We start from the raw sequence: 24068 nt of genomic DNA, 5'->3' as shown, positions 1-24068 counted from the left end.
TCAATACCTATATTAAGCGAACTGATGTAGGATATTTAATGGTGGGCAGTGTGGAGGTATATCATCAAACGTTATACATGAAAAATCCGAAAATTTTCAGTTTATAGTTCATGAATATTGTCAAGCGTAATCCATTGCGGAATATAAAGAAAAAGTAGAGATTCAAGGAAAAACTTAGTAAAAAAACCATAGCTAATAGTCTTCACGCCTTCTCTTATATCCACCACCGGATGATGAAGGATGGAGGGTAAATTCACTCTCTGTTTGCAATGCCCAGAAGAAAGCTTCAGAGACCGCACTAAATGTATATATTTTTGATCAGCATCAAATTTTGAATCGATTTAGGCATGTCCGTCTGTCCATGTAATCTCTGATGTAAAGATTCTCCTGGAAAAAATGGAGCAATTGTCTTCAAATTTGGCAGAAACATTGGAGGTTCTTACACGCTGGTTAATATTGAAAACAGGCCAGATCGATTGAAGAACACGACAACTACGCCTTATAAACTGAGAACACTTTCGTTTTTCGAAAAAAACAACAAGTTGGTTTTTTGCACGTTACTCATAAATTCTAGCAGATAAACCTAAAAAAATTTGAAAATAAATTTTGTGGATGATGCTTTAGCACTTGCAGAAAACGGAAGCATATTACATGCAAAAACAAGATTCAAAAAGCCCATAAAGTACATGAATTATTAGCCAGTTTCAAGTTTGGAATGCACCTAACCATGTCCGTCTGTTCGTCTGCCAAACGGTGCAATATGAACATAGTCCCATTAACGAAAATGAAGGTATCGCCTACAAATTTGCAGTCTGAGTTAGAAGTAAACCAGGCTTTTCATGGGACAAGCCTACAGCGCATACACGCTCATGCGTCGAATACTTTTATTTTAATCAATTAAATTTAAAAAATCAGTCTCGCCCATTTCATCTTATAAAGCATGCATATTTAGTTTTTTCACTTTTTTTGTCTCTTTGAGGATAACTGTGCTGGGTATAAAAGTTTCGGTCACGGCCGAATATAATTTTATGACTTGCTTTCTTTTTAACTCGGCAAATCATCTGTTGTTGACTCGCTGAAGGATATTGTATAAGGACGTTTTTATAAGCTAAAAAAAAAGAAATATAGTAGAATATCTTCATTAAGGTTAGGTTAAGTCTTCTTAATAATGCAATGATGACATCTGTATACACTCAGAAAAGTGGAAATGCACCAAAAGCACTTTGTTAATGAAGTTATATGTAAAAGTTTGTGAGTGTTAAAACTTTGTTATTTGCATTTATTAAAACGATTACTTTTGTCCGTATATGAGTTTTGCGTTTTATAAAAAAACACATCAATTTAGCTTTCTTAGATACTTCTAGCTGTTTTATATAATTTTATTTTCGTTAAAAAAAACTACACTTTTGTGAAAAAAAAAATCAAAATGTAAACTATAATTTCGGACGGAGTGGGTGAAAATTCGCTGTTGGCCGGTTTTTCAATTATTGAACCTTTTGCCTTTTATATTTTAGAAATGCTTGAAGCACACTTTTTCTTTTAATATAACTATTTCAGAAATTAAACTTAGTCCTTTTAAGTAGAAATATAAGCTTGGGCAAAAAAATGTACAAAATATTAACAAACATCTTTCTTCTGGAAGATGCACATCCATGGTAAGCCAGTCCATATTAAAAAGAAAAAAAAATCCCATATTCAAATGTAAGCCATGATATCGTACGAAAGAAATGAATTTTAATGGCCATCTAGTCTTCGAGTTTAATAAATTCCGCAGGTAAAATTATATTTTACCCTCGTATATAGCTTTTTATTGAAGCTCTTGTTACTTTTGGTTTATGCTTTTTCACGTTCCTTAGTTAAGTAATTCTTTCATTATTTAGCTAACGCAGTTTTTGACCAAATGTAAAATAAAGATCTATCTTTTTTCGTTAAACAGTTGCATTCTCTTTTCTAAACATCTATAAACATAGCGCAGTCATAGAGTCTCTCCTGTTAATAGAAACCATAAGAAGATACAAAAAATACAAAATCAATTTTTAGGCGAAGAAGATAAATTTTTTTTTAGCTGATCATTTTTTTCGATGATATAGTCGTTTTTATGCAAAAGTCGTGAGGTATGAGATAAAAAACACAGATATATGTCTTGAATTTTTATACTTTTCGTCTTTGAAGATACGTAAAATCGCCGCACAGAACGACCAACTAAAGCAAAGCATGGAGACATACATTTCTGTAACGTATTTGGGAAAGCTCCAAAGGAAAATATGAAATTACTTCACACACCCGCATACGTACGTTTGCTTTAGCATTGTAATGAAATTCCAAAAGTAATATAATCGTTGTACTACAATTTTTACGATTGACATTAATTTTTCATATCACTGATTTTTATTTTTCGTAAATAGAAAATTTATTGATTTTATTAATCCCAAGTTATACATAATAACAATAAAAATTACAAGAATTCTTGAAATATGCGAAAAGAGAATTGAAAAAAAGCATCAGATTTTCCCTCCAGCCATGACAGCAGCAAGGGTTCAAAGACTACTAATGCCACTGTTCAGACTGTTAATTGGATGGGGTGGGGAGGAGAGAGAGGAAGAAAGCAATCAAATAATTTGAGGAGTGTTTCTCTTAACGCTTCGATAATATTAACGAGAAATAAGAAATAAAGACTTCAGAATTTTTCGCTTCATTTAAGAAATAGAAAAAAAGGAAAGGAATACGAATAAACAAATAAAATAAGTGAAATGTAAGAAACTAATGTGAAGAAAGAAAAATACTTATACCCTACTCCGCTTGTTAAGCTTGAAATAGACCTGTCTTCTATTACACCGACCTATTCAGAATTACTTTGTTCTCTAAGTCTAAGCAAGTCCCGCCGTCTTGCATATTTCTGTTGAGCAATGTTTGAGACATTCTGATGGAAATTGGTACACTGACAAGTTATGGCGCAACGACAAATGCTGTTAAAAGCGCTTCATAACCGTCCATTTTTTCGACCACTTCAAATACGACGCTTTCGTTGGGAAAGTCATTTTGTGCACAACTATAGGGTAGTGTAAAGTACATTTAACGAAGGGTCATGGTCCGACATCACGCTTCCCCTTGTTTTTCTTATTAAATGGTTTGAATCCGGATTTTCAGGACTTTGCTCTTAGCATAACAATTCAATCATTGGCTCAGTGGAAATATATGCAAATTTTTGACACAACATATATTTATTTTTTTCAAAACATAGACACACAGTTACACACATACACAGTTATGCACTTACAGACTTATGTATCTATCTGCAAATCCTGCTTTTTTTCATATGTACACTGATCATATATAAGTGGTGTTTATTACTTAAGCTGAAATGCAAATTTACAGCCATTTGTAGTTTATTGTGTCGCTTGGAATTCCTGTCTTATAAATAGCGCAAAAAAAAAATGCAAAATAACACAAAAAGAAGAATAAAAATTGAATATTTTTGTATTGTGTCTGAGCAAATGAGAAAAAAATTTCGCGGAAGGAAAATCCACTTGCATACGTATACATGTGCGCAGATTCATGTATTTCCTTGTGTGGTCCTATAATGTATGCCTCGCTACAATATTTGGGTTATATTTATGGGTTTGTTTTCCTTTCTCTTCTGTTTCCTTTTAAGCCGGGAAAAAAATATTCTTTTATTGCTTGGCTTTATTAAGGCAAATAAGTGCGTGGCTGTGTAGGTCTATGTGTGTGTGTGTGCGAGTCTGTGCTATTATGTATGCATATCAGAAGGTGTTCATAAGTGCACATTATTTTTCATAAGCCATAATTTTGACAAAATTATTTACGCCATAAACTACATTTTTTTTTTACCCGTTTATTATGATCATAATTTCTGTCTTATTGCAGAGAGTATATATCCGCTAAAGAAGTACATTTTTTACACTTAATTAAATGATAGACCATTTTCTATGCTCTAAGTTAAATAATTCTTATTGCTCCAAATATGTGCATTATTATTCCACAAAATCATATTACGTCGGTAAAATGTTTTCAACGCCTAGAAGTATGCAATTTCGACTATATGAATTGTGCGAGCTCTTAAAAGAAAAAATTAACTCCCTGGAGATTCTAAGACTATTTTTAAAATAAGAGATAACAGCAGAGAGAGCTAATAGCAGAGAAAATCAACTTTATTCTTCAAATAGAAGCCTGTGCGCATCTTTTGGACTTTTGCAATTTCTGTTAACATAACCTCAATGAGCTTATCTTTAAACTCGAAGCCTCTGGCTTCCCTTTCTACTTAGTGAAATGGATAAGCTCTTATCTGCACAATAGATCCTTCAGAGTTTTGTTTAACTTCATCAGCTCGGATGAATTAACCGTTATGTCTGGCGTACCTCAAGGAAGTCACTTAGGTCACATTTTATTTCGTTTATACATTAATGATCTTCCATCGGTGATTAATTCCAACTAGATCTTAATGTATGCTGATGATGTGAAACTGTTTTCTTCTTTCTCCGTAGAATCGCAATCCCATCAGCTTCGAAGTGGCTTGAATAACTTGGTTGCATGCGGCTCTTTGGATATTCTGAAACTAAATCGAAATAAATGTAAGAAGCTTTCTTTCTCAAGAAGGAAGTCATTACTCAGTATTCACTCAGTTTTACTCAGTATTTCATTGATTTGCACAAGTTGGAGGACGTCATATTGAGCTCTCATTAAACAAAGCTAGGTCCGGGCTTGGTTTTATAAGGAGGTGGTCCAAAGAGCTTGATGATCCGTATATTACGAAGAGGCTGTACATGCGCTTGGTTAGACTTATACTCGGGTATGCCTCTGTTATGTGGTCTCCTTCATATACGTGCTATGTAGATTCAATTGAACCTTTTCAAAAGCAATTCTTCCTGTTTGCCCTTAGGAGTTTGGGTTGGGGCCCGATTGCCTATCTTCCCCCTTATGAAAATAGGTTGCTTCTATTATCCTTACCGCCACTTGAGAAACGTAGACTTGTTCATGGGGTTTCCTTCTTAATCAAAGGGGTACTATGGACTCGCCCGCATTACTTCGTGAGATAAGCTTATATGTCCCTAAGTGCCTCTAGGCACTTTATGTTAATTAAGCTTAGTCAATGTGAACACAATTATGATCTGTTTAATCCGCTCAGAGTTGTTTGCAGAAACCTAAATGATGTCTAATACTTATCCCCATTATCCGACTCCTTACAGTCTTTTAGCGCAACTTTGCTTAATGTGCCTAATATACCTACGTCATACGTCATTAAACTAACATTTCATTCTTAATATCTAATTTGTTTTATTTAAAATAATATTGTGTTGTTAACGTGTCGGTTGCCAAGCTTATGCATGTTTGCAATGGTTTAGGGATTCACTTGCAACCTGCATCTGTTCTTGTTGCGGATGTGCTTCTGTGCTAGCTATGTATATGATATTCTTTTTTCTCTCTTTCTATTTACTTATACATGAATTATTATTTGTAACTTTTTAATTTATTTTTAAACTTACTTTGTTTTATTCTTCTTCTTATTTTTTCTTCCTTTTCATTGTATACTAGTTTTAAAACAATTACTATAAGATTTTCTATTCAGACGCGCTGAATTCGACTGTAATTTTCTTTAGTTAAATTTCATGTATAAATGGGTAAATAAATAAATAAGTAAATAAGTAAATAAGTAACACAAATAGGATTATTACTTCTTAGCAGCCGTTTAATTGCTTTGCCTTTTATTTTTATTGTATGTGTGGGCAAAAATGATGTTAAATTCTATTTTTTGATATGATGTCGCTATATATCAAATGTTTACGAAGCAATTGTAAACGCATTTCCACGTTTTTAAATGCACATACGATGTGTTCCGGTATAGGTATTTGCGCGAAAACGCCTGAGACGTTCCTCCTTATATGAAACACATTAACAGTCAGAAGTATGGGTCTACCGCAATGAGATTGCCACCCGCGAACACCAACTTGGTAGTGGCGACTGTTATCTGCACCGCTATATGGTAAACCATATTATTTAATGTAATATATTGGCACATACACGTGTATTCTAACATATTTTATAGAATTTTCCACCCCACCCATGAGATATTGCATAAGGCACATGAATATGTTCTCGGCCTGGTTGTCATCATTTTTATTAATTCAAAGAGTGTCCAGGTTTGTTTTAAAAATTGGCTTTGGAATTTCTTATTATCATGTTATCTTTAATCTCTCTATGTGTGGAATGGTCGAAAAGGTGGTCCGATACGAACCTTTTTGAACAGCTTTCGTCCACGTGTCAACAAATGTCGACATACAAGCTTAGATCGATGCAGAAAGTGATTTTTAACCGGAAGTGTCCATCTCAAAACCTTTCTGGATATTGCATACATGCGCACGAATTTAATACACTGCTTTAACGCAAGTCTTCTAGGATATAATAAAAGCGGAGCTACTTTGGAAAGTTCCTTAATTTTACCGATATTTTCTCAAAAGGGTATTTTCCAAAACTCCTTTCCTCCCTTCCCCACAGCAGGTGAGGCATTCAGGCCTTTTAACTTAAAGCATGCACTCTCCTTTTGGTTAAATCATATTTTATGGCATCATATTCTATCAATTTATCGCAGAAACCTACACGGCGTCTTTGCGTTGCCCGATTGTTAAGATGGTTTCATGCAAACTTTGTTTATTTGACCGAATATGGTTGGGATTGTAGATAATTCTGGGTGTAAAGTTTACCGTACCAACTTGTCATTCTAGTGTTGTCCTATAGAACTCTTTATGATCAAACGCATAAAAATTTGTAGAAAACATTTTCGCTCTTTTTTATAGCATTTTTTAACCCTCCGGACGCTTTTTTTAATATGACCAATTATCCATGGCGTCAAACCTATAGGTGTAGTGATCCTATTGTGGTCAAGTAGGAGAAAGGGAAGAGAAAAAGGTAGACAGATGACGGCCGCAACTTAGTGGTTGTGTGCCCAATCGCTAATGATGTGCCTGAGTGCTTAATACCACCGCGCTATGACAATGCACTGTCACATCTAACTGAGTTTTGGACCACGCGATCATCAACTTGGTCGTCACGACTTTTAGCGACTCGGCTATATGTCAGTGGTGAAAAGAGGTGTAATCAAGCGGGCAAAATCGCAAAGTGGTCAAATGGAACAAAACACATACTTGGCATTCCATAAAATTACTGCTCTTTGTTCTGTTTAAAAATTGCTCGTTAAGACAGTCGTTACGTTTTTTAAGATTACGCACAATTTTTTATGAAAGCTTTGACGTACTTATGCCAAAAAATCACACTCCGTACTGAATATATTCTTTGTGAGTGGGCGTACAAGAAATAAAATAAAAGAAAATACCTTTACATGTTTTACCCGAAATTGATGTTTTATTCGTATGTAATTTACGCAACCTCAGGGAGGTGGTTGCAATAAGCGATTTTATGATTACGGTTGTGCCGTTGAGCCTTTTAAGAACAACAATAAAACCTCTATAATCTCACAAATTTTTACAAACAATTACTTGTGCAAAAAAAGGTATTAAAAAGTGAAGAAGAATTACATAAACATTTATCAAACCCTCTGTTCCCTGTTAAAAATTTCAAACATGCGTGTACTGTACGAATTGTTTAGGTATATATATAAAAAAAAAGCAAAAAAACCATTGTTTAACTAAGCGAAAAACTTTACTTTTTCCTTACCTTTCCACTTAGCACAGACCGTGCGGCTGATATCTCACTTGGTGGCACCGTACCTGATTCGGTGCCCAAAGTTTTAATCACATTCGATAAACCGGAAGGTACCGATAATCCATGCGAGTTTTCCGCTCTTACTAGAAACACATATGACGTGGCCGGCTTTAAGCCAGATATCTATGAAATGAGAGAGAGCGAGAGAGGATGAGAAGACAAGAGTAGAATAAAACCAAACTATTGTTATAAAACTATGCAACATTTTTTAATTACAACTAGTTGTAGTTTTTGGTAACAAAGTTTTGAAAAAAAAAAGTAAAATTAAAAAAAACTCTGCACACATGTATATGAAAATGAAGCAAAAGTTTTGTAATAAAAGTCGAAAAAACTGCATTTTTTTTTTAATTTTTTTGTTTTTTTTACGGTAGTGTGAAAACTATTAAAGGATTAACTGCCGATTTTTTGTATGTTGGGTAATCAAAGGAAAAAAGTTTAGTATATTTTGTGTCTTTCATTTGCGGGGTGAAGGTAAAAGGTTGAGCCGATGGACTCATATCTGTGGTAACCTGTGAAAATAACTTTCGAATAATTCGCGTTATAGAAATTGCTCAACTTACCATTACTTGCTGGTCAGGCACGCGATGTGCAGCAATAACCCAACCAGTTTGCAAATCGGAACTAAAATACTCCACCGTGTAACTGCAAAGAGAAAAAAAAAACCAACGGATTAATGTGGCAAAACAAGAACTCAATTTTTCCTACTCTGAATGTGTTATTGTGTCCTAGCAAGTGCTCGCGGAGATTTTTGTTTTCTTTCTGCTACGGATTGTACATAGTTTTTCATCGACTCAGATAGTCTAAAAGGTGTTTGTTTTGTCTTTAAGAAACCGCCTTAAAGTTCCCCTAATGCGTTAGCTTAAGCTGAACTTTCTGATAGTGTTTGATAGTAGTTACTAACTGTCGTATGGGGTATCTTATATTTAAAAGCAATGTACTGTGCCTTACCGCGGACCCGAATGAACTGCGCCATGTCTTATAACCTTAAAATTTCGCGTAAGCTAATTAGCCATTCCTTGCGGAAACACAGTTCTGCCGCCAACGTTCTCAAAAATTTGGCTGCCATTACCTACGGACGACAATGTAGGAAAAGACGAACAACGCCTGTCCGAACGCATTCGTATGTTAGCTGGAAGGAAGTCATCTACACAATGAATGTGTGCTATAAATTTCGATTTACGAAAATTCAACTGAATCCTCCATAATTTACTAGACGTGGATTGCAAATTTAACTGATTTCCTATGAACCTGCGCTATAGAAATTCGAGATTCTTCTGAAGATTTATCAGTAATGAATAACAAAGTTGAAGTTTGGCATATTCGTAATATTTTCGATACTATAAAACTGCAAGAAAGGATACTTATGTGCTTACGATGCTTATCACACGCGTGTAAGTGAAACCGTTAATAAAAAGTGATAATTAATAGATTGGCTGCAAAGAACGAAAATAGTAAAGGATATTGAGCATAGCAACGAAAAATTGTGAAAAGCTATGTAGTACGTTCGGAGAAGGATGGAAGGACGATCCCGTCCCGTACAGTGCTTATCAACAATGAAAAAATTATCCTGCTCTACGTTAAAACTTAGCCCTGGTTCCCAGGCAACAATTTGTGTTTACACGAAATAAATCGAGGTCGAGGAATGAAAATATTTTACAATCTTTTGTGAAACTAACAGACTTAAGGCCAAAAGGATTATGTAAAAAGTCATTGTCTAGAAACGTGATAGATTTGGATTTTATTTTATTTCTAATATCACCAATCACTTGGGAGATGTCATCTATAGGAGTGACACTTTGGCGCTCATAAATAAGTAGGGAAAGAGAGAGTAAGATAGCGAATGGCCGCAACCTAGTGTGGGTGTTTTACCCAATTCGTAAGTATTATGCTTAACCAGTCACTATGTTTCCATCCGACCAGGTATGGTCTACCACCGAACATAGACTTGATAATCGCGACTCTTATTTAGTCCCTTACGCAATTGTCCATACGGGCGAAAAATAAAGTGAGGGGCCCACAAACAAGCACACGTCAACAGAAATCAACACAGAACAATTCATTCGTATTCATAGGTAATAGCATGAGCGCTCAACACTTTTTAGTTTACACATTATTATTATTATTTTTAATCAAATTGCAAACCGTTTCTGAAAATAATTTACGTATACTAAACTCCTTTACAAATATTTCATATTCCCGACAAAGGAATCTGTTCGGTTTTTGTATATAATTGCACACCAGCAAACAAAAATTAAAAAGAAAATAAATAAACAAATAAATTTCCCTTACCCTACGCTTTCCTTCAGGTAGAATTTCATTATATGCTAATTTAAATTAATCTACAATTTAACATCGCTAACAACGCTTTCGTTTGTCCGTCCAAACCTATTTTGCGTACATTCCAACCTTTAGTGTTTTTTTTTCTTCGTTTCTTCGTTCGTTGCTTTTCGTTTGTTGGCTGCTTTTGTTCATTGGAAATACATGGAAAAAGTGCCACTGGCCTACAGCACTCTAATGCAGCCTAAACATGCAGTTTTGTGTAGATTTTTTCACCGTTCAAAGTCAGACATTTTCGTTTAACTTTATTGTGGGCTATTGTCCGTAATCAGTGGTGTTGTGTTCACTTGGCATGCAACAGGAATGGTAAGTAAACTGACCAACAACGATCAGCAATAGACCGACAGACCTACTCATCTACCTACGAAAATTTATATAACTAACGCCAACATCGCCAACTGACAGACGAAAGTCGGCCTTAACCACACACCACATCGCATCACCTTACCATTGCATATGCATTTGCTAATACAGTATTTGGTGATGGCTTTCGAATGAAGGAAAAAAATGCTTAAAACTGCACGAAACTTCCTAATGCTAATCATTAGGTTAGTTGTAGAAGAAACGTTTTCGTATAACCCAAACCAGACACTTTTTTTTTTTTTTCAAAAAGAAAGCCTTGCGGCAGTTTTCTACTATCTTTTTTTATTTTTTTATTTTTTTTTTTTGGGAACGATAATATGAGATATAAAAAACTTCTAGTCTTAGTGTAACAAAGGCTATAGTCATTGCTAGTTGAACGGTCAGTATGTCGGACTTGGTTGTGCCATTGAAAATCAAATGCATTCAACGGCTAAACGGACAACAATGCAAACGGTTACAAATCTATATGCGAACGAGACAGGATAGACAGGCGTACAGTCGTCAAAGCATGGTAGATAGAAAGAGCGATGTAGAGAAAGATAGAAAAGTTATTGTGTTGGAAGCACGCGCTGAAATCTCGTGCATAAGCAAAGTTAACTTAAGGGAAAGAGAGAAAGAGAGAAAGAGATAAAGACAGAAAGAGAGAGAGGGAGGGAGAAAGAGCAAAATGTAGTGCAGAAGACAGAAAGCAATGATAGAGAAACATGACAAACATGGCAGAATTGCTGCACAGCTGTGACTACACACCTACAAGCACGCGGTAGATGTCCACGGAAAATCCTTAATAAGGCAAATGATAAACGGACTAAAAATAGATGAAAATTTCGATGAAACAAAATTTAGTTAACCAAACGGTCATAAGGCCTAATGCTCTGCACGTAGCTGCATACAACTAAAAACACTTTTTAAAGAAAAAATTTTTTAAACCGTAATTGAAGTAATTTTAATTAAAACAATTACTGCTTCTACTTTGTTGCTCTTTTTACGCTCTTTTTTTCAATTTTTTCCTTAATTTTTATTTTTGCACTTCTTCTGAACGCAACCAATTAAATTGAATTGCTAAGGAATTTTTAACTCTAATGAAATCACTTTATGCAAACACATAGCCCAAGCACAGACATAGACATAGACCTCGCACCTCACACCTCCCATCGAAGCCTCGAAAAAACGAAAAATAATAATGTTTTCTCAATAAAGAAAACACAAACCGAAGGTAATAAACAAAAATGTTGCAAAAGGAAAAAGTTTGTCGTTGGCACAAACACATTTATTCATGCATACATATGCATAAATATGTATAAATGCACTCAAAGGAAGGAATGTAAGTCAAGTGAATACTTCAATCAGTCCAGTGATGCATGTAATGTTTACTTGGAAACTTTAACACACATGTATCAAAACTCTGCAAGAGTGTATGAATATGTTTACTTTGTTTACTTTCTTTAGTTTTTTTTCTTTTTTTCTTTTTCTACTTTTTTGCTTGACTTTGCCCGATCACTTCTCAGGCCTCGCCTGCATAACTCTTGCATTGTCTTTGTTACAAAAAAAAAAAAAAAAAAAAAAAAAAAATTCAAAAAGACACTAAACCAAACACGCAAACAAGATAATAAAAAAAAACAAAGACAAACTTACCCAATAATTGGACTTGTCGCTCCTGGCTTCTCTTGACTTCTCGACCATCGCAATGCTATGCTGTTCTGTGTTACGTTCACCACTTTGGGTGTACCGGGCGGTGCTGGATACGTACTCGGGTCCGCAGAACGATGCATTGTTGATGAGCTACTTTTTTCCACCTGATGTTAATTGTTGTCGTTGTTGTCGTTGTTGTCGGTTTCCCAAATATCACATGCATGCATTCATTTTCAACAAACACCGCACAACAATGAGAAAGAAAAGAATGAATGGCAACAAAAAATGAAGAAAGAACGAAAACAAAAATACTGTTATTGTTGTTTAAATGATATGCAAAAAGTGAAAATAAAAAACGAATATCATTTCTCTTCTTCTTGTTGCTGCTGTTGTATTTTTGGTTAATTTTAACAATAATAATAACAACAACAACAATAACAACAACAAATGCAACAAAGAAGTAAAAAAAGAGAAAATTTATGTAGTTGCATGTCATTATTTTGTTTATATCGTTGTTGGACTAAAAGCTATTGTTGTTGCTATTGTCATGCTCTTGTTGCTGCCGTTCTGTCCCTTTTGACATTAACTGTGATTGACATTTTATGTTGGATAATTTGTTAACATCGATTTTTATGTAAATTACTTTTGTTCAAAAAGAGGAAAGATTTTTATACATATTTTTTGTTTATATTCTTTAAAGGATTCTTCTGGATGTGAAAACAGAAAAAAGTTCGCAGGAAAATTTATAATCGATAATAAACGTTGCTTAGCTATGAAACACAGGAGTTTTCCTAAAATATTACGAAAGGCATATTTTAACAAAAAAAAAAAACATATTTGCATTAGTTGAAAAGAAAAGGATGACTTATAGCCGCCGATCGAATATCGAATCGCACTGAGGAGTAGTTAACTTACAGTTCCCAAAAAAGTCTGCATTTTTCTTTCTATAGAACGGAAAATTTTTCGATCATAACATTACTATCGAACGACACATTAAAATTCCAATTTTGTTCACCCGAAAAATTTCGAAAAAATTCTCTTACGTACTCTAACTCCTTGCATTCGTGAAGTTTTTTTTTTAGCCACTATTTCCTTAATTAATTTGCAAAGAACGCAATAAAAAAATGTTTAAATATTCGTAGGGCGATACATTTACAGTTTGAAAAAAAATTGAATAAGATGCCGAGATGCAGCCGACATAAGAATAAACAGGGTTAACACTTGTAGCCTTGCATGGAAAAATCCTTACTTTAAGAATTCCTTTCGGTTTTTTTTTTTCTATATCCTACATCACAAGCAACACAAGGGTATATTAGGTTTGTGCGAATGCATGCGAATGCACACCCAGACCTAGACTTGAGATAGGCCGGTTGATCACAGAATTCTACCCGTTCTGTATTCTTGTGTTTGAGATATTTTAATGAAACTTGATACATCGACGTGCTTTGGCTCAAGATTCGAATCGGACTACTTTTGAAAAGCCGTTATATGAATAATTGCTCTAAGCAAAGTAAGGTTTAAGGTATTCAGTAGTGGCCCATGGGCCACTGCGCTATTTTCATTCGTTTTCAATTAAAATTTTAAGAAAATGATTTTTTTTTTTGGGGGGGAGAACAGAATGTTATTCCCTTGAGGCAAAGACTATTACAAAATTGAGTAGAGTAATTTCTTATCCTCTCTACAATCAGCATCTTTGATAATAGTTGAAAGTAATGATCATTTTTAGGTTGTTTGTATGCAGGATTTTCATTATCGCTTTCGCTTCTGTCATTTACTCGGAATAAATTAAGCAATGAAAGAGTTATGTTCTTAATATTTTCAAAGCAAATAACGCAGACAAAGCTTTTAACAAAATTGCGGTACTTTCCATAGATTTCATCCCCGGGTTAACATCACCTCAGTGTACCAAATTTCATCGAAATATCTCCAAAAATACGTGCACACGACAGCTAGACGGACAGATAAGTTTGGAGATCGGTATAGTAAAACGTGGGGCTACCTTAAACCTTCCCACATATGACCGCACAAACTTAATAAAAAAAGCTGTGTCACAAGTGGTTTAAGGTATAAACATGTTTTTAACTGAAGACGTTTGCAACATCTCGATGTTAGAAACCAGTTAAAGTATATATATTTTTGCTCAGCATCAAATTTTGAAACTACATCAGCACGGCCGTCTGTTGGTCTGCCAGCCTGCCTAGCTGTGTAGCATCCGCGGTGAATATTTTCCAGTTCAAAAAGGCGATGGCATCGTCTACAAATTTGCTAAGAACTTAAAAATGGCTCACCCAGTCAAAGGCCACGCCTACAATGCCACCAAAACCAAGCATATTTTTACTTTCAATACTTTTTTTGCTCGGTACTCATAAGCTACAACATATATTTTTATTGCATAAGAATAAAAAAAATCAACCACGCCTATTCAACATAATAGAATATTAAAATTTAATTGTTTGTTTCTTCAGAGCCCATTACAATTTTATTATATGATAAGTAACTCTTACGGAATATCTACAAGTCAACCTTTTAGAAAATGTTTAGAGAAAAGCGCAAAATAAATAAAACTTTTCTTAATCGCATTCTCTAGTTTCAAAGCCTTCTTCCTTCTTCTTTGTAAACAAAATAGTTTTTGAGATTTCAATTCATGTTCAAAATAGTTTGCAATAGAACACATGCCCCCCTAGAATTTAAGATTTTCGTAACCAGAAATTTCTTAACATTTTTCGAAATTTATAAAACAAAAAAAGTTCGCGTCGAGAAATTTATGGCCGCTTAAAAACTGACATCTGATCTATTTGTCTCAACATGTTGATGCACATGTATAACGATTTTATGGCTTAAGCAATAAATACTTTCACGAACACACGGCGGAGATACATTTCAATAGACACGCGCGTATGTTTACTGTCAATAATTTATTGGACAGTTTGCTATTAATTTTTTTTTCTTCCTCTACGACCTTCGCTGCCGAGTAGTCTTTAATATATGGTTTCGTTGTTTTTGCATTCATAGATCTTTTCCTTCCTTTTTTTTTTTATTATTTGCCTTCTTTTCATTCGTCCCCCGAAAGGCAATCAATTAGTTTAAAGTCGAAAACCACAAATTTTATGATTGATGTCTTACATCTCTCACTAAGCAGAGCAGAGAGTATGAACGAGCAAACGAACGAAAGACGCCTAGCGTAACATACATATAAATCGAAAAAGAAACACAAGTAAACTATTCTGAAATGATGTACTAGTTGCGGGCAGTGGCAATGTTGCGGATGCAATAGAATATTTACTGAATGTATGCTGAGCCGATGATGTTGTATCTATGGATGCTTTTATGATTATATGTTTATGTGTACGAATGCACACGTAGACAAACACTACAACTTCAGTAAGTGTTGCAAGTGTGGGTAAGGGAAAAGATAATCATAATAATGACTCATATGACTTTGTTTCCATACGGCACGCATTCATACATGCCTGTAGGTAGCAGTTAAAAAATTGTTATTGTTTTTCTTGTATGCTTGTAATGCTTCACGTTCAGTTTGCTTTTTTTCACATGCAAATCGATATATGCTATGCATTGGTATTTCGTGATTTGTTTTTTTTCTTCACATCCATAGTGCGTTGCGGGTAATATGATTAAAAAATCATTTCTTGCTTTTTATTCTGAGGGCGTGTGTGCCAATGTGTGAGGTTTTGCCAGCAAAAAGAAGGGTTATATTTATTTATTAAAGACAATCTCAAATATCTATCGTATAATGGAAAACTATTATAATGATTTCTCGATGTTTTCTTTCTTAAGAAGGACTGGCCCAAAAAATCTATTCATTATCACTGTTCAGGATTGAGCGGACAACTTCAGTTGATTAACACTTAACGGCTACTCTAGACGACAAGCTTTGTTGAAATTTGTTCTTGAGAAACCGGAGGGAAAATAAGCTTCTGATTAAAGTGAGCCAGATTTTCTTACTAGAAAAACCACGTAAGAATATTATATTCGATCGGCATCGAATCTTTTCCGTCATCATCACCGATGCTCTAAAAAAGACAGAAAAAGTAAAACAACTAAATTTCCAAGCCTTGTAATATGGAGGGGGCATGGCTAATTTTATTTTATTTTGAAAATAAAAGGTTTTTGCGGCATAGACGTGTAGGCGTTGTAGACGCGTCATTGAAAGAGTTTCAGTCACTTCCGAATTCGTTTGCGAATTTCTAGGAGATATCTTCATTTTTGCTAACGTGAGAATGTTTGCCACAAATATTGCAAGTTGAACGGACAGACAGATGGACAGATGCCCAGAGGAAGATGTTTAGGTGCATTGCAAACTTGCCAAGAATTTAAATATTTTATGATGTTTCGAAGCTTATTTCTGCGAGTTGTAATGGCACTGAAAAGAAAATTAAAGTTTGATAAGCTATAATATTGAATAGGCGTGGTCAATTTTTTTCCATTTGCACTTAGTTTACGAATAAGAGAGCAAAAAAACAATTTTTTATTCCATCTGAAAAGTAGAGGTGTTGTCCGTCCACGCAATACTGTGGGCGAGTCCTTCGAGCCATTTTCAATTCCAACCAGCGCGCAAGAACTTCTAATGTTTCTGCCAAATTTGAAGTCGATAGCTTCAATTTTTCGGCCAAGAGAAAGCCTACAACATTACAGCATTCCACAGACGGACAGAGGGACGTGATCAAATCGATTAGAATTTTATTGCTTAAAAAACATAAAAGTGTCAGCCTTTCTGCTCCAATCTTGGTTTGCATGCAAACGCTTTGAATATTAGAATTTAATCTGAAAACTCAATACTTTTTAGACTATTTAGGATTCTTCGATGTGCTTAATGCTGATATTAGTGTTATTGAATTATCAAGAGTATCATGTAAACAAGTTTCTAAGCTTTCAAAATTATGCTTGTGTTACTATTTTGTAAATAAATTTATTCATTGAAGAGCTTTTATTCTCAAATTATTATGCAGCGTCCAGCGCCTTCCTGCATATCATACGTAACTGCATTTACAAACAACTCCGAATAATTTATGTAAAATTCAAGATAGTAAACATTTGTTTAAGTTAAACCGAAAACGACTTTGGTGGTTTCTCTCTCGAATAGACGCAAACTTACACACACATAAGCAAGCGCATACCAGGCGCTTTAAAGCATATGTTTTAACATCTGTATGCACATATTTTATTAAGTTGAATTGACTTAATTAATATGCAGCCACACGTTTGTTTCATTTCGATTTTTGTTTACGGTTTTCCTTCCCGCCGTCGAATAACTTAGCTGAATATTTAGCAGAGATAATCACGTATGAGTAAAAATGTTTAATGATTTTCAAGAAATGTTTAAATAAAAAATTATTTAACAAAACAAAGGCAATAATTAAGTTGTCAACTTTTATAGAAGGCAACCGATTAAGCAGTTCGTACGTTATTTAAAAAGCGAAAAAAAAAAAAAGATCGAATGAAAAATTCGTAATTAAGAGAGACATAGTAACACTAAACAAATCTTTAGGAGAAGATGTCCGAATTTACTCTTCGCAAATAGAGAAAATATTAGTTTGGGGAAAAAGAAATCCATTATTTTTTCGGTAGATGGCTGCACTGATAGATTTCTCGTAAAGTATCGGTCAAACAATTTCAGATTTATGCTCGTTGGAAAGATGACATTTCGCAGTAAAAAAAATTCTTTTGCTGTTTTTTGTTTGGTGCATTCAGTTGTGAGTTACAGCGTGTTAAAAATGGAAGTGAACAAAGACAAAACTCGGTACATTTTACAGTTTTTCTTTGACAAAGGCGAAAATGCAAGCCAGGCGGCTAAAATTGTGAATGGTGTTTATGGTTCCGATACTGTAACAGCCAATTATGTGCAATTTTGGTTTCGTAGATTCCGTTCAGGAATTTTTGATGTTAAAAATGCACCTCGCACAGGTAGGCCGGTCGTCGAAAATGTCGATAAAATCGGAGAAATGATCGAAGTTGACCGGCATGTTAGCAGTCGTAAGATCGCCCAGGAGCTAAAAATCGACCATAAAACAGTTTTAAACCATTTACACAAAGCTGGATTCAAAAAGAAGCTCGATGTTTGGGTGCCACACCAATTAACAGAAAAAAACATGATGGATCGAGTTTCCATCTGCGAAGCCTTGGCCAAACGGAATGAGATAGACCCATTTCTTAAACGGATGGTGACTGGAGATGAGAAATGGATCACATACGATAACCCTGTGCGAAAACGATCGTGGTCAAAGAGCGGTGAAGCACCTCAAACGGCCAGGAAGGTTTTGCTATGCATTTGGTGGGACTGGAAGGGGATTATTTATTATGAGTTGCTTCCATATGGTCAAACGCTAAATTCTGATCTCCACTGTCAACAACTGGACCGTTTGAAGATAGCGATTGACCAGAAATGGTCAGAATTGGCCAACAGGAGAGGTGTCGTGTTCCACCAGGACAACGCTAGGCCACACACATCTACAGTGACTCGCCAGAAACTTCGGGAGCTTGGTTGGGAAATTTTAATGCATCCGCCATACAGTCCGGACTTGGCACCACGCGATTATCATCTTTTTCTTGCATTGCAAAATTTCTTTAATGATAAAAAATTGGAATCTAGGGAGGATTGTGAAAATCGACTACTAGAGTTTTTTGCAAATAGAGACCAGGACTTCTATGAGAAAGGCATTTTGAAGTTACCTTTAAAATGGCAACAAATCGTACAACAAAACGGTGCATATTTGACCCAAATCGGACAATCCGAAGCATGTTAAATAAAGTCCTGAAGTTCATATAAAAATAAGGGATTTCTTTTTCCCCAAACTAATAATATAATATAAATGAATCTATGGTGAGTGAGTTTAACTGCGATACGCTTCATTAACTTCACTTATTTTTTGCTTTCTTTTTTTTCTTAATGCTTTAAGCCACTTTAATGCGAGTTATTCATACAGCGGTTGCATCGGATGTGATAAGTTTATGAAATGTTTTTTATCGTTTCCTGCACCATTTGGGGTACAAGGGTTAAGTTAAAGCGAAACTTGAGATAAAGTCCTCTTTTATTATACCGATCGACTAAGAGTCGCTTTTTGCATTGATTTAAACTTGTCTGTCCGTCTGTCTCTGTTGTTCTCATGCCCTCAAGCCCCGGGCCGCTGTTTTTCGGATCACATTTTCGACCCAGTCCGTTATAAAACCTTATTTTGAAAAAAGGTGGTATAAATAAATCTATTAAACGAAGAGTATTTAACGATGGACCGTGTTCCACTATAATGTCTTCACCTGTTACGTTTACGTGTACACGTTCGCAAATACCTTTCCATTAGCGCAAAGTATATCCAACTTAGGCTAATTCTTATATATCCTTTCATGAAAGTATGTTGCGGACATTAATAAATTCTGTAAACTGGAGCCGGAGATAACTAAGATATTGACGTTCGTACAATATAAAAAAAATGTTCACTTCTTTACAAGCTGTCATTCAGCGTACATCTAAGTGTAACGAGATAGAAGTGGTCGTGTAAGAGATAGATGCGTTGTTTGTTTATTTTAAACTGAATTAATTCGGAAGCCAATGCAGATGCAATTACGGAAATGTTTAGGTTGACACGGAGTGCATGTGCAGCAAGCAATGAAACAGTTAAAAAGTAGTAGGCGGGATTTGAAAACGATAAAAATTCGTGTACGTCGATCAGTCTCCAGCAAAAGCAATCAAGGCAGTGAACTCGATGTGAGAACATCTCAGGAGTTCGATTTATCTAGATCCGTCTCCTTCTGATAACCATCTTTTCACGTCGATGCAGTCATATTCAGCAGATTAACGGTTCCGCAATGTTGAAGGTCTGCGAAAACGGGTAAAACGGGTAAAACAGGTAAGTGGCAACGAGACCATAGATAATGATAGTGAATATTTAGATCATTAAGCTTTGTAAGGAGTGTATTCTGAATAAATTTGGATTCTATGAATGCAAATCGGTAGAATTTTTTAACACACCTAATATACATTATATAATGTGAAGGCTTTGGCGTATCGTAGCATGTTTCTCCAGCCAATCAAATAATATTTATAAATAATTGCATCGTAGTTTAGATTAACATATACGTCCATGGATCGTAAGCTATGAAGAATGTTTTGCAATTTTTAAGTTATGTTCTTTTTTTCCCCTCTTTCTTTAAAAATTACCTAGACGGCAAGTACAAGCTTGAAGAACATGTAGATTGAATAATTTCAACTCACAATCTCACAAACAACATATCTGTCGAAAGTTAAATGATGGGAAAAGTTGTTTAAAAGCAACTTCTTCTTCTTGTGTAAAAAACTATATACTATTTCGATTTTATATTAAACTTTTCATAAAAAATATCTTTCAATTTTTTCTATAATATATTTTTCAATAAATTTATAGCGCGATAGAGTTTTTAATAAAGCCGAAAGCCTTAGATGCTAGTGCTTTAAGGCCAACCAAAGACGAAATTAAAAGCTATTGCCAATTACTTCATTTGATTATTAATTACAGAATTATTCTTCAGTAATTGGATATGCTATCGCGATGTTGCGAAACCTTCGCGGCAAAATGTTTCTTTAAAAATTTTGATTTGTGATTAAACTTAGCGCAGCCAGATAATAATAATAGAAATACGGAGATTTCTTTAGAAGATCATTGTCTTCTCTCACATCGTATTTCCCGGATGTCGTTATAGACTAAATTTTTTCTCCTCTAAACTAAAATTGACCCTTACGGGAAGAGATACATTTTTTTTTTGCTTTCACCAATCACTTGGGGACACCCCTATAGGTGCAACAGACTGATGGTCCGAAAGAAGACGAAGGAAATTATTATGGTATTCACCGATACGATACCATAAAATTGGAACAATCTCGTAAAGCGATCAGTGCGCTAAGTAATACTATATACGTAATTATCATTTTCAATAATTCCCTGCACTTTATTGACGCTTATGATAAGATGACTCTTACTCCTTAACGGAGCGCGTATTGTAGATCCATATCTAATGTAGACTGACCCCAAATATAAAAAATTCATAATATGCTCACGTTTACAGAGCACATTACGCCTACTGAGTCATTATTGAAATACTCTTCATATATTGAAGAAAGTAATGAGTATCAAGGGATTTCATCCAAAGCGAATATAATTTTTTTAATCTTATTTCGAGTGTTTCTTATGTGGCAAACAAAGCTTATTCATCTGCCATCAATAAAAATTTTCATCACCATCAACCCATAAAACGCACACCATCAACATCAACGTATCTTTCTCAAACATGTGAAGAAAATACTTTGTTGGTTTTAGCGCATTGCTCGAAATAAAAATATGTTTTATTTGAATTCTTCACTTTTCTCGTCGCTTTTTATTTATTTTCTTTAAATTTCCTTCTTTTCTTTGATCGTTTTGTTGGCCACACTTTAATTACCAAAGCTGAGGTAAATTTTATGTAACGCAGACATACGAGAAAAAGATGAAAATTTCTAAAGATTTACGGCCAATAAAATAAATATTTTGTATATGTGTGCACATATCATACGTACCGTTAATGTAGCCGACCACGAAGTCTCACCACTTTCCGATGAAGCCGTGCAAGTATACAGGCCAGAATCGCTTAGTTGTAAATCTTATGTTAAAAAAAACAAAAGAAAAAGAGTGGAAAGAAGCACATAAAGAAGAGTGTAATTTTAAATTAAATAAGAATCTTATTGGCTTCGTAAAACATTTTTGGTTTTTCCATTGCGTTCATATTGCTGTAATGTTTACCGTTTATTTTTAACGATCCTCCTTGGACTATAGTATAACGATTGCCGCTATGCAGAGGTGTACCATCTCTATACCATTTAACACGCGGTATAGGATTGCCCGACGCACGACAGGGCAACGTGGCATCACTGCCTTTAGGTAAAGTCTGATTGGAAGGACCAATTTGTATAATGGGAGGTGGGGTGTCATCTACAGAGGTAACCTGTGGTAACCAAAAATTTTAGTAGTGAAATTTTTTTTTATTTTTTAATTTTTTTTTTATTATAACACAATGAAATTAATTGGCTGATGTTTTAAATACCTGTAGAAATGCTCGTATCGTACTGGAGTCGACCACACTAAAAGCTGAGCATACGTAGTAACCGGCATCGTCCTTTTGCACCCCATTAATTTGCAATGTACCTTCCACGGAAATATGTAAATGACCGTAAGAGTTATTGGGAAACATTAGAATCGAGGAACCCTCTTTCGTCCAAAAGATCGAAGGAGGAGGATTGCCATCAGCAACACAAGGAAACAGGGCGACACCGTTCAAACCCAGCTTTTTATCTTGAGGCTTAACAATGAAAGTGGGAGGAGCTGAATGGAAATAAGTGGATAACAGAACAGTAGTTGTAGACACAATAAAAGTTTATCGTTTACCATGCACTGTTAATGATGCTCTCGCACTTATTTGCCCCACGTTATTGTGAGCTTCACACACATAAGTGCCCTCATCTTCGGTTACTATATTTGTTATCTCCAAACTTTTGTCATCGTGTTGTATCCGAGCCCTAGCCACCGGTATATTACCCTCTTCTTTTTTCCATAATATTTTTGGAGGTGGATCACCACCAACCGAGCAATGAAACTGAGCTGTTTGACCCACCAACAAAGTTAAATCTTGAGGTTCTTTCATAAAATACGGCTTAACTGTAGTAAAATGAAAGAAAAAAAAGCGAACAAAGAAAAGTTGAAACACAAAGTCCATGAAGTGAGCAACAATTATTATTTTTATTATATGTTCAAAATAGCAAAAAACAAAAAACCAAATCTTTGAATATTTGCCAAGAAATTAATAAAGTTTTCTTTTGAACTTCTTCTCCTCCTAAAAATATATTCTTGACGCTTAGACATGTTAATATTCATTACAGGATTTTCTCCTAACGCTCTCTGTCTGTTTGTATGCTTTTATGAATATATTGTAAGTGTATGTGTGTATGCATCTGTGCAAGAACTTTTTGGTCAATTAGAGGTTTGTTTAAGAGTTGAAAACTTTACTCGTTATAAACTTTATTTCAAATATTTTATAAGAACGGCGGGCATTTTCCTTTCGTTCTAAAAGTCAAACTTTAATAAAATTGTTTTAAATTTGAATATTTAACAAAAAAAATTGAAAATTTTATTGCATTTCGCGAAAAAAAAGTATTTCAAGAATATTGGCGTTTACTTTGCCACTTTTGCTGCGTGCAGTTCGTTAGCGTGAGAAGAGAGAAAGATTTCCTTTCTTCTGGCTCTTCATTTTCTTTCTTCTGCTTTTAATGCACTTCGGTTTACTTCACTTACTCAATATTGCTACGATTTCATTAGATGGCTTCAATAACAACAACAACAACGACAACAACAACAAAAATAACGAAATATGTATCGACTTATAATACAATATACAGCATTACAGAAACAATTACAACAATTTCATGAATAGTTTTCCCTATCTCTTTTCCTCTCTCAGCTGTCTTTCTCTATTCTCATTTCTATTAATTACTTTCGAATCTCATTGACTGCACTTTTCGTTATGTTTTTAAATTAAGTTGTCCTTTGCAGGAAGTCAAAAAAATGCCAAAGGTTTCATCGTTCTACTCATTATAGCCCACACCGCTTGTGGTACAAGGGTATATTAAGTTTGTCCGAGTGTATGCAGTACCATAAGCAGTTAAAATAACCCAATCCATTCAGAAAGTCATTCTGATCTTGTCTGTCGGTCCGTCGGTCCCTCTTGTTTTCTTGTAGCCAACCTGCAGCATACTTGCATGTGGTACACTGAGGTATTTTGGACCAACAAGCACTGATATCGGGAACGTTTCGCATCGGATGACCTTTTCGATCACTTGCTTTATAAGGTCCTCTGTTAAGAAGCCGACATATGAATAAATGTATGGTGGTATCGGATATTTAACGGTGGACTTTGGCCCACAATCGTGTTCTTGCTTATTTTCATTGTTATTTAGGTAAGAAAAATTTGATTTTTTAAGCTTGTTAAAGAAA

General features: G+C 34.8%; 1 protein-coding gene across 6 annotated transcripts in view; it reads right to left on the bottom strand.

The window, feature by feature from the left end:
• LOC119640907 (roundabout homolog 2) overlaps positions 1-24068 on the bottom strand; it is a 201409-nt gene that overhangs the window by 38174 nt on the left and 139167 nt on the right. For all 6 annotated transcript variants that reach the window (XM_038039240.1, XM_038039242.1, XM_038039243.1 and 3 more), the window contains 7 exons: positions 22467-22736; positions 22126-22403; positions 21825-22026; positions 21602-21684; positions 12067-12227; positions 8295-8376; positions 7687-7857 (listed from right to left, as the gene is read on the bottom strand). In XM_038039240.1, the coding sequence (XP_037895168.1) occupies positions 7687-7857; positions 8295-8376; positions 12067-12227; positions 21602-21684; positions 21825-22026; positions 22126-22403; positions 22467-22736 (1247 nt within the window). The remainder of the gene's footprint in view (positions 1-7686; positions 7858-8294; positions 8377-12066; positions 12228-21601; positions 21685-21824; positions 22027-22125; positions 22404-22466; positions 22737-24068) is intronic.

The sequence above is a fragment of the Glossina fuscipes genome, unplaced genomic scaffold (genome assembly GCF_014805625.2).
Source record: "Glossina fuscipes isolate IAEA_lab_2018 unplaced genomic scaffold, Yale_Gfus_2 133, whole genome shotgun sequence".
In the NCBI taxonomy this organism is placed as follows: Eukaryota; Metazoa; Arthropoda; class Insecta; order Diptera; family Glossinidae; genus Glossina; species Glossina fuscipes.
Note: the sequence above shows the minus strand (reverse complement) of the source record. Positions and strands in the feature narration are given on the sequence as shown.